The sequence below is a fragment of the Eumetopias jubatus genome, unplaced genomic scaffold, assembly GCF_037043125.1.
Source record: "Eumetopias jubatus isolate StellerSeaLion01/CBP00866 unplaced genomic scaffold, mEumJub1_p1.0 scaffold_4, whole genome shotgun sequence".
In the NCBI taxonomy this organism is placed as follows: Eukaryota; Metazoa; Chordata; class Mammalia; order Carnivora; family Otariidae; genus Eumetopias; species Eumetopias jubatus.
In genome coordinates, this window is record NW_028274810.1 from 1,759,438 (window position 1) to 1,771,097 (window position 11,660).

The 11,660-nt window shown below is 48.6% G+C and overlaps 1 protein-coding gene across 1 annotated transcript; it reads left to right on the forward strand.

The window, feature by feature from the left end:
• The first annotated feature begins 328 nt into the window (after nt 1–328).
• S100A10 (S100 calcium binding protein A10) lies at nt 329–10,775 on the forward strand. Its single transcript, XM_028088311.1, has 3 exons — nt 329–436; nt 7,546–7,698; nt 10,369–10,775. Exons 2-3 carry the CDS (start codon nt 7,567–7,569, stop codon nt 10,528–10,530), a joined length of 294 nt encoding a protein of 97 aa, XP_027944112.1. The 5' UTR covers nt 329–436; nt 7,546–7,566; the 3' UTR covers nt 10,531–10,775.
• The last annotated feature ends 885 nt before the right edge of the window (nt 10,776–11,660 follow it).

The window sequence follows — 11,660 nt, forward strand, 5'->3', positions numbered from 1 at the left end:
CATCTGGTTCTGGGCCAGCGCGCCCCACCCGCAGAACGGCTGGATTCTTTGATTTCCTGGCGCGCTCACTCTCTAAAACCAAACCTGAGAGGAAGGGCACGGCCCAGGGTGGGGATGTCCTGAAATATCCGAGGGCCCTCGAGTAGGAATTGATGGTCACAAGAATGCTCTCGGGCGAGGTGAGAGCGGGTGGGGAGGTCCGGGCGCGGCAGCACGGCCGGGAGGGTGTGTGCCTGCGCCCGGCGTGGCGGGGGGACAGGAAGAGGAGGGCGGGGGAAGGGGTGGGGTGAGCGCGGCGCGGACACCGGCCCAGGCTCCTCCTGCCTCCCCCTCCCCCCCCCACCCCTCCGCGTACTAAGGCTTCCAGCCCGCCGCGCTCCGCTCACTGGCCGTGCGTCCCAGCCAGCAAATCGTCCCAGCCGCGCCTCGGGCCAAGGTGAGTTCCGCCCGCCGCTCCCCGGCCGCTCCCCAGCCCCGACCGGCGCCCGGGGAAGCCCCCCATCGGCTGCCCGGGCTTCGCGCGGTTGTTCCGGGCGCAGGGGACTGCTGGGTGTCCACTTCTCAGCGCCCTGGGCCACACCCGGGCGAGGCGGGCAGCGCCCCTGCCCTTGATCCTCGCGGACTGGAGGAGGGGCGCTCGTCCTTTATTCCAGGACCGCGGTGTCGGCGCCTCGGAGCCTCTGCTCTCTCCTCCCTTTCCGTTTCTCCTTACTCCCACTTTTCCTACTTTTCCACTAGTCCCCCGAGTTATCCGAAGCCCCGCTTCTCGCCCCTTCCTGGCTGGCCTGTTTTTTGTGGGCTCCGGCTGAGGGCTGACCTCCCGCAGATGTGTGTGAGCTGGAGGGCCCGAGCTGGACGGGTTGCAGCTGGCGGACTCCCTTCCTCAAGGGCACTGCTCAGTCCCTCGCCCAGATGCTTCAGGTTGGGCTACCTGTTATTTGTGTGTAGGTGTGTTTGTTTTCTTTATAAAGCTCGGCTAGCCGGCGGTGGCGGAGAGGGGAATATAGGACGGGATTTCCCTCCCGAAAGGATTCCCTTCTTACGATCTTCATTAAACAAGTGGAACTATACAGAGGGGAAGAGCAGCCTTGACGAAAGACCTCCCAACCCAGATTAACCTGGCCCCGTGCAATGAGACAGACAGACTTGCCGTTGGTACCGGGTCACACAACTTGAGCTTAGCCAAAGGAATGCGGCTTTCTCCAAGCCTGGACACTGCTTACTGTCCAGTTAGACTCCAGCTAATTGACTCCACCAAGTTGGGTGGGTGGGGCTGGTGAGGAAAGCCTATGAAAGCCGAGCAGCTAAGAGAGGCAGAGCAGAGCCCTAGGCCAGACCCTGAGATACATCAAGCCCACCCCTCCTTCCCTCCCAAGGGGAGCTGGGAGCATCGTGCAGGGCCTGGCCAGCACAAAGGGCTCCCAGATTCTCCTAGTGCAGGCCCGTGACTCAGCTGTGAGACCATGTGGGTGTGGCCCCAGTGGTTCCAAATACTCTCTGCAGATGGTTCCGACAGAACACTCCCTGAAGGAGAAGGGGAACTGTGCCATCTCAGAGGGCATTTTCCAAGAGGAAGTGAGTCACCGGGACTGGCCAGCTATCTGAAGGAGAGGTTTCTTGACTGAACTGTGGGTGAGGGCAGCAACTGGATTGGCAGGGCCATGGTGAGACGCACCACTGTTGGGGGATTGGCGCGGGTGCCTGCTGGCAGGCTGCCTCAGCTTTAGGTGTGAGATAGCTCTTCCTGTTGACGTTTTTAGCAGTTGCTGCAGGTTTCCACCCTCACCCCCACCCCACTGCAGCTTGAGTTTCCAAACTGCTGCAGTGGATCTTTATATCCTGCGCTTCAGGTGAGGCCAGGCTCATGGAAACACCCTGACAGTGATCTTTGCCTCCAACATGCAAGCCAATTGCAAAGGATAATACCAGAGGCTGGGGCAGAAATGAGTTCATGTAACTCATGTGAAATTTCTTCATCAGCCCGGCCCCCACAGATTCCTGTCCTGTTTCTGTTTGTCTCTCCGTGGCGTATATGCTTTCCTTGACAGCCAGAAGCTACTTTCTTCATCATTGTCCTTGACCCACCATTTGAAGTTTCTTATTCAGTTCTTCAAGTCTTCTTGAGGGTGTACTGGCCATAAAGTACACTGATTTCTAGGTGATGCTCTTCCCTGGCTTTTCTTGCAAACAACGTGAGATGGGCCTTTTTCCTCCCGTGTCTGGCCTTTGACCAGTCCCTAAAGCAGCCACCCCAGTGAAGTCAGGCCTTGGGCTGGGTGGGGCTGAGACTGGGTGCCTCCCTGCTTTCCAATGAGAGTTCCAAAAATGTGGCTTTTTTAGAGTACTACCCACTTGGTATGCCCTTGGATACAGCCCAGGATTTCAAAGTTGAGGGAAACAATGGAATCTTTTCAGGCTTATGATATATAAATTAGAACTCTGAGTGCTAGGAAAGCTGGAATGAAGTTTTAGCATCTTTCTTAAGCTGTTCATTTTCCTGGGGACTCAACAATTTAGAAATCTCACATCAGAAGCAAAAAAAAAATTTTATGTTTTTGACAATCTTCAGCACTTCCTACCCCTTCACTAAGTAACTACCACCCAACCCACCAATGGATTTACTAGCAGTTGTCGCAATGGCTACTCTTTGCCAGTTCCGGCTGATGTCTGACAACTCTTCAAGGAAATGTGGATGTGCTCCCTTGGGGGTAGAGAAGGCTTCTGAGTTCTTCCTATTGCATTGCATCTGGAGCTTTTTCTTTGCTGCCCACTTTTTTGGTGAGCAAGTTTTATGTTTGGGGAGAGGTGGGAGAGACAGCCTGGATCCAGATCCATTGCCTCAATTCATTTTTTCTGAATTCTCTTTAGGGATCAAATTCAAAAATACCTTCTGTGTTCAATTAAAAAAAAAAAAGCTTTTTGCTTTTTTCTTTTCAAAATCTCCAAAGCAAAAGGAAGGAAACCTCAAACATTTTTAAATAACAGATGTTTTGACTGACCCCCTGCCAATTATATTCTGGGTGGGCCGTAAGAAAACTAGGGTATAGACAAGACACAGAAGAGCAAAGTAAATCAGACCTTCTTGCTCTTTAAAAGTGTCCTTTTTGAAATTACGGTCTGGATCTGGGCATGGGTCCAGAGCAAACATCTGGGACTGCTCAGGAGCAGACACTTCTCTAAGGAGGCCTCCTGCTCCCTGCTACTCCCAGGAGAATCAAAATGTACATTATTGTCACTTTGATTCTCACCACTTCATTGAGCAGGCTGTGGGAGGGCAGGGTGCTCAAGGAACCCACAATCTAGTGGGGAAAGAATCAGAAACACAATTAGCTAGAATTCGGGATATATTTTTAAACAGTATGCCATTAGCTGGTGAACTCCTCAAAAGCAAGCACCATGGAGAGAGAGAAAGAGTGTGTGCGTGCGCACGCACCAGCCTCACATCAGGGATGTGCACAGCAGGTGCTCAGGGTAGGAGGACCAGAAATGAAAAATTTAATTCCCACCACTGTGACTAAATTTGTGGAGTCCAAGATTCTTTTCTGTAGAGAAAACTACACGGAGAAAGACTATAAGCGTTCTGAGCCTCCATCTTAAAGACCTCTTACCCAGGCAAGCAGGTAGGGAGGATACACAGACATTGGAATAAAATGACTCAATAAAAAAATGAAAGAACGATGAGGTAGTTACAGCCTGTGGAGCTCACAGTGAGAACCAAAATACAAGAAAACAGCAGGAGTGAGAAGAGAAAGAGAAGTCATGTTCAGGGTCCGGCCAGACCTGTTTAGCAGGACATGTTTTTTTCCTGCACTCATGGAATGTGCTTTCCTCTGTACCCTACTGTTCCATTTACAGGCAGCCCCTGTGGGCCCCTTCCCCAGCTCTTCCCAGCTTCACATCCTTCTGCTGAGCTCTGAACTACACGGTTTTCAGTCCAGACCTGGGTGGTCACACCTGCACTTCAGGTCCTGCCAAGGAGCTTGTCTGATTTATTTATTCGCTCATTTAGCAAATGCTTATTGTGTGGTTCATAGATAGAACAATTCACAGTTTTTAACCTAGAGGATCTTAAATCTGAGAGAGAGACAGACAGCTGCAAGAGTAAATGGATGGAGTGTTTCAGGTGCAGGACTGGGTTGTCCTGGGTACAGAGAGGATGCTGCCACCTCTCAGCCCCAGGCCCAAGGCACCCCAGCAAAAATGGAGCAGAGCGTGTCGCAGGATTGGAGGGATGGAAGCGCCAGATTCAGGTCCCTGAACTTGATACTCTGGCTACCAATGGTCAGCCCTGCAGCCTGCCCCACCCAAGAGGGGAGGGCCGCTGACTCTGGAGCAAAGAGCTGCACTTGGGGAACAAGCTCCGTGACTCATCCACTAGCTAAGAGAACAGTTCTAATCACAACTTTTCTCCCTTTTCCTTCATCTTACTTTAAAACCAGTGCACTGGCTCCTCCTTCCAAACAGAATAATTTGCTCATAGCTGTGCTCGGTGCTCTCTGGGCACCGGTTCCTGATGAGACTGTGGCATCTCCTCTGGTTTTCAAAGCTATTCACCTCTAAGAACTCCTGGCTAGTCACTGTTCTGCATTTTCTTTTTTTTTTAAGATTTTATTTATTTATTTGACAGAGAGAGAGAGAGAGAGGGAACACAAGCAGGGGGAGAAGCAGAGGGAGAGGGAGAAGCAGGCTTCCCGCGGAGCAGGGAGCCCGATGCGGGGCTCAATCCCAGGACCCCGGAATCATGACCTGAGCAAAAAGGCAGACACTTAACGACTGAGCCACCCAGGCGCCCACTTTTCTGCATTCTTATTTTAAAAGGTCTACCTGACAAATAGGGAGTCAGCTGGCTACTGTACTTACTGACCATTTCTTAAATAAAATGGTAAGGGGGAGATGGGGGACCCAGTGGGGCAGGCATGTGGCTTCAGAGAGGAATACTTCATAATGAATGTGGACAAGGAGGGGTAGGACTGGAGTGACCCAAGACCTGAGCGAATGTGGGTTAGACTGGCCTCATTCTCTTGAAGAACATATTCAAGGGTGGCCAAGGTCTCCTGCTTGCAACTTATATCTCTTAGAAGTTCCTAAATTAGCCTGTTCTTCCATTGTAGGGGTCCTTACCGTGCTGTGTCCCCTTTCTTAGTTCTCTGGCTTTGCAGTGCACTTTCCCCCTGCTCTGCTCTGTGCAGAAGGTGAACTGGGTGTCCGGCAGCCAGTACCAATTTTGGCATCTTTGGGAATCAGTTGTGAAGTACCCTACTGCTCTGAGCTTAGACACAGGTTTTTTTATACTTCTGGTCACTGAGTCTTTTCCTGAGTGATTTCAGAACTGGGGTGGGATCCCATATCTTTCTCCCGTAGGTGACTCATTCGGCTCAGTTCTCTTAAATTGCTGGACTTCCAGAACAATCCAGGCAAGAGCAACTCCATCTAAGCGCCGTGGGTTGCCATCAACAACCACAGGGGCTGTGTAGGAAGGAAGGGAGGGAAAAGGGTGTGGCTCCCCTGGAATTCATCTCACAGTGGACCTTGAAGCATTAATTTGCTGATCTCTCCAAGAGAACTGCCTTTCAGATGAATCATACCAGAGTCTGGCGTGTAGCATTCTCTAGAGTAGCACATTCTTTGGCATGCTGGTTCCTGCACTTTTCTGGGGATTAGGGGGTAGAATTTACAGTTCATAAGTGTAATTGCTCAATCCCCATGGTCACCAACTAACTCCACCTTCTCTTCCGTAAAAGATAGCCTTTAGAAATCTGTGTTGAACAGAGATCGGCCGGCAGCAGGAACCAGACCGAAATCATGTTTCTGGTTTCTTTGGGCACTCTTCAGCCAGGGAAGGTGCAGGCCTCTCGGTCAACCTGTGCTCAAAACCTGTTCCTGTGACGTGGGGTTTTCGGGGGCTTTTTTTTTTTTTTTTAAGATTTTATTTATTTGATAGAATGAGAGAGCGAGAGCGCAAGCAGGGGGAGCAGCAAGAGGGAGAGGGAGAAGCAGACTCCCCACTGAGTAGGGAGCCCTATTCAGAGCTCCATCCCAGGACCCTGGGATCATGACCTGAGCAGAAGGCAGCTGCTTAACTGACTGAGCCACCCAGGCTCCCCTTTTGGAGCTTTTTTGTTTTTTTGTTGTTGTTTGTTTTTGGAGTGGTATACTACAGTCTCCATTCAGGTTCACCTGTTTTCTATCCACTAGTGTGATCTTAAGTGATGTCAGCCAAAACTACTCTGTTCTGGCCAAAGCATTCCTTCCAATTAAGCCAGAATCCACCGAGCTTCTATTAAATACCAGGCACTGGGTCTTGATGCGGCATACGCCCGCAGATCATTATATCTGAATATAATGGTCTGACATGTTTCCTTTCCCTCCTTTTAAACATTTTCTGATGGAAAGTTCTTGCTCTCCCACTGTGCCCCAGACTCAGAGTGGCTCTTCTGTGCTTCCTGCCAAAAACTAGGTCCCCAAAGGAGTTAGGGATATACTGTTACTTGTTCCTTTTCAAGAAACTAGATAATAAGCTTTGGGTAGCTTTGAGAAACTGCACTTTACTACCAGAGATGCAAATGTCTGTATTGCAAGCAATAACAAGTTCAGATCTTTAGTAAAGAATACACACCCAGCAGATAAAATTCATTTGTAAGCAGATTTCTTTTTTTTTTTTTTTTAAGAGAGAGAGAGCATATGCATGGTGGCGGGGGTGGGGGCAGGTGCATTGCAAGGGGAGGGAGAGGGAATGCTAAGAAGACACCGCGCTGGGGCACCTGGGTGGCTCAGTCAGTTAAGTGTCTGCCTTCGGCTCAGGTCATGATCCCACATTGGGCTCCCTGCTCAGCGGGAAGCCTGCTTTTCCCTCTCCCTCTGCTGCTCCCCCAGCCTGTGCTCTCTCTCTCTCCCTCTCTCTCTCTCAAATAAATAAATAAAATCTTTAAAAAAAAATAAAATAAAAAGAAGACTCCGCACTGAGCAGGGCTCGATCTCACGACCCCGAGATCACAACCTGAGCCAAAACCAAGAGTCGGATACTCAGCCAACTGTGCCACCTAGGGGCCCTGTTAGCAGATTTCTAAAAAACTTATACTGAATCAGGTTTCCTAGTTAAGCTTGGAGGGTTGAAGTTTTCAATATTAACCAGGCTTGACGGTGTGGGTTGTTGGTATTCAGGCATATCTAAGAGTCCCATGTACCAGTGCCAAGAGAAAAGATGAAACCTCTGCTCTTTCAGTAGATGCTTTGTCAGTTAAAAGGAGGGACACTGACCTTGCTTTTCTAAATGATTAGAGTTTTTATTCCTCATTAGGTGATTTATGCTGAATTAGTGGACAACTAGACAAATTCCTCATTCAGAGCATCAGTACCTGAGGTGCCCATTTCCATCAGCAGGAGGCCCAACACCTGGGATGAACTGGGCCTTAGATTCATTGAATGTTAAAGCCAGAAAGGGTCACATGGGTGACCTAATGACTTTCCTTCCAGTTACCCACAGAAGACTGGCAATACGTGTGGCTTAAAAGTTCATGTAAACTCTTTCTTTACATCTTTTAAAAGGTTTCAACAGACCTCACCAAAATGCCATCTCAAATGGAACATGCCATGGAAACCATGATGTTCACGTTTCACAAGTTTGCTGGGGATAAAGGCTACTTAACAAAGGAGGACCTGAGAGTACTCATGGAAAAGGAGTTCCCTGGATTTTTGGAAGTAAGTGCTGAAAGGCCCAGAAAGAACCAGACATGAACACCAGTGTTTCTAGCCCTGGTGGCTTTTCCTTCCTCTTTCCATCCCTTCCCTGTGGAGGCCACTAGTAGAAAGGTGTCTTTGTTCCTTTATTTATTAAATATTATTGAGTGCCGACTGTTAGATATAGGAGGGGAAGCAGAACGTGGAGAAGACACAGTCCCTCGAGGAGCTTATGATTTGGAGGTGAAATAAGGCTGCACACATATAACTACAAGACGTCCATTGAGACAGAGATGGAGAAAAAAGGCCTTTCACCGGAGAGTCATCAGGAAGTGGCCACCTCAGGTCCTAAACCTGGCATTGGAGATGCCACATTCTGGTCACATCCACTGAGCAATTTGCATCTTTTCCTAAGTCACTTCAGATAAAGCCTTTTTAAAAATATGTGTCCTGCTCTAATCTATAAAGAAACAATGTCGAGCATCTGCTGAATGAGAGCCAGTCATGACTCCAGAAATCACTGCTTTCCGCATGGAAAATGCTATGAGAGCACAGGAACACAGCTTGAGTCCCACAGACTGAGGGGCCCATCACAACTAGGAGAGGACTCTGCCATCAGCTCAGACACCTCACTCAAGACATTAGGCCACAAGGCACAGTCGTCCTTTTACATGGTAGGCCCTCAAGACATGGTTGTGGTATTTAACCGAAGGGGAAATGTTGCCTGACAAAATTCTAGCGTGAAATGCAAGCCCCTCTCTCCCTGCCACTACTCTATGATCATTTGAAAGGATCGTTACTGGGGCGCCTGGGTGGCTCAGTGAGTGAAGTGGCTGTCTGCGGCTCAGGTCATGATCCTGGGGTCCTGGGATCGAGCCCCACGTCGGGCTCCCTGCTCAGCGGGGCTCCTGCTTCTCCTTCTCCCTCTGCCTGCAGCTCTGCCTGCTTGTGCGCGCTGTCTCTGTCAAATAAATAAATAAAATCTAAAAAAAAAAAAAAAGGAAAGGGAAGGAAGGAAGAAAGGATCATTACTGTGTGTGCAGTAGAAAACTGCATTAGCCTCTAACGGGTGAAGGGAGATGGTGGTAAAGGGCTGGGTCCTGTGTCTTGTCATCTGCCTGGTGGTTAGCACATTCGTCAGGTCCCTGCCTCCTGACTCCGTAAAGACGGGGTTTTACAGTACGCTTAATTACACGTCATGACCACCAGTTAAGTAAACAGAGACCAGTAGCCCAGCTGCCGTCTCACAGCTTCACTTACCACAATGCTAGCCCAGAAGGGGGCAGAATACGCTGTTGTTCTGCTTTTGTACATCCTCTAATAACAGCCCCAGACCAGGAGTTAGAAGATCTGGTTTTGTCCTAACACTGGGCAGGTGGCTTTGGTGTCTGGGCCTCGGTTCCTGCCCCTGTAAATGAGAGGGCTGGACACGATTACCTCCACACTTCCGCTTTCTGTGATCCTTCCCCGCAAGCATAAAATGCGGGTTCATTATAAGCCTGCCCATCACACAAAGGCATTCTCCGCGTACTAAACCCTGCATAAAATGCGAAGTGAGGATGAACATCATGTGAGACCCAGACCCTTTCCCCCTGAAGGTGTTGCAGCATGAGAAACATGAAGGGTGTATGGAATACGGAGGACCGAACATGGTGGTGTCATTTACTCCAGGCATGGGTCCTAATTCCAGGCACATCCACACCTGCTGCTCTGACAGAGCATTTTGTTTCTAAAGTTGACCCCTGTGTCATCCAAATTTCACTCCTTCTGACCACAGCCAGGAAGCCAGGGGTGAAGCGAGAATTAACTGAAACCCGCCCAAAGTGGACGCAGCCCCACAGAGTGAGTCGCAGTTGATGGCTTAGGACGGAGTTTTCAGTCCTCAACTGGGAAATGCTGCTACTTTAGCCTAGGGGGTCTCTGGGTGCAGGGTGGAAAGATCCAGCATGCCTGAGACGCTGGGCGTGAGTTCCCTCACTCATGTACACAACCAGTGGAAGTATGGAGACTTTCCCTGAACACCTTAACACCTCCAGAGGGCCACATCTCCCTCCCTGGTTGATGGTCTGGCCCCTGTAGGAGCAGCCACGCTTCCCACTTCTAACCATCCTCACTAGGAACAGGAGTGATCTCAAACTTACTCCCTAAATTATCTTAACGCGATCTTTTCTTACAGAGTTTCCCTTTTCAAGGATTTGACCACGTTATCAGAAACAAGCACTTGTTAAGAGAATGTAGGCTGACACTGCAAAAAAAAATGGGGAGTTTAGGGGGGTTCTTAGGCAGAATCCTTGATTTCGAAAATTGTGGAAACGACTGAACTAGAAGCAGAGCAGGTCAGAGGTCATGCCAGATTCACAGTGGCAAATGTGGTGGACTGAGAATTAGGAGGCCTGATCTAGCTTCTCTGACATGAATCTCCTCTTCCTTGAAATAGGCAGTTCCTAAGATCCCTGTAGTTATATGAAAGGATACCACGGAAACCTCTTTCCTAGCTTAATAATACAAATTTACTGAAATGCTCCTTCAAGGCAGAAAAATACATTTAGGTGACCTCCAAAGATCACTTACAACCTAAAACAAGAGTTCAGATAATTGGAAGATTATTTTAATGGTTGTCAACAGGGCAAATCAGAGAAGCTTGTCACAGTAACCACTGACCGATATTTCTTGCCTTTGTTCTTTTTTTAGAATCAAAAAGACCCTCTGGCCGTGGACAAAATAATGAAGGACCTGGACCAGTGCCGAGACGGCAAAGTGGGCTTCCAGAGCTTCTTCTCGCTAATTGCTGGGCTCACCATCGCATGCAATGACTATTTTGTAATACACATGAAGCAGAAGGGAAAGAAGTAGGCAACATGAGCAACACTCCCGCCCGCCCAATGAGAGTTCTCCCGAAGGATCTCTAGGAATCTGTCCCACAGCTTCCCCCTGTATAAAGGATTCCATGAGCAGATCGGGACCCTCAGAAAATGTACAAATAAAATCCAACCCCCATTTGAGAAGCAGAGAAAGAAAAGTCAGATAAGCTTTTGATTTTTATATTGCTTGCACCCTTACCCTCAATAAACAAATTCCTTCTTCAGTTCCTCACTTGAGATGGAATGTTTGTTCCTTCTTCAGAAATGCTTCGTCCCTGCTTCTTTCCTGAAGAGCCTGCGTGCCCTTGGGCAGCCGGCGCACTGCAGAGTGGGCAAAATGGGAAAGCGCTCTCCTTTCAGGCTTGGAGTCTGACTTCCCTGATTGATCCACCCTTGCAGCTGTGTCTAGCTGAAGGACCAAAACTCCAAGGATTAAGAGTAGGCACTTCTAGAACATATCCTAATTTTACCATTACTGAGCCCTGTCTTGTCTAGTTAAGTCACAGCCTTTCCAACAAGTACTTTGAATGCCTGAGATGTCAGAGTCCAATTTTCATTGCAAAGTTTTGGCAGTCTCAGGTAAAAATAAGTCCATAAGACAAATGATCAAAAAACAGAGTCTGGTGTGATGCTTCAGTAACAACAACACACTAACATATGTTGAGTTGTCACGAGATGTCATGACTGGATTGAGATGGCAGGAAATAGGCTAGCACAACTTACAGAATGGCGTAGTCCTTTTCTGTTGAAAATGAAGTGCCAGTACTCATGTCTTAAAAAACAGCAAGATGTTTCTCCCAGCCCTGACTGTGCCTATTGCAAGCTTCAGCATATGTGCATTATGTGCTATATATGCTATACTCTGTTTTTATGGAGAGATGATGTATGAATTGGCACATGAAATTGTTCCAATTAAATAGGTCAGTGAAGATGGAAACATTTGTTCTTATGACTGGACACATCAACATAATTCTGGGGAAAAGCTCAGTATGAGGTCATCCATCCTCACAAGGAAAACCATGCAAAAGGAAACAGGGTAGTCCAAAACTAGCTTTGGGAAAAAGAAATCTGTAATAAAATCAAGGTCAAAGGTACAGTTCCAGCCATTTTATTTTGTCTCAG

Excerpts from the sequence above, each read along its gene's own strand:
- S100A10 (XM_028088311.1), top strand. The coding sequence starts at position 7,567 with ATGCCATCTCAAATGGAACATGCCATGGAAACCATGATGTTCACGTTT. Across the intron at positions 7,699-10,368 it reads AGTTCCCTGGATTTTTGGAA|AATCAAAAAGACCCTCTGGC; the intron begins GTAAGTGCTGAA and ends TTCTTTTTTTAG.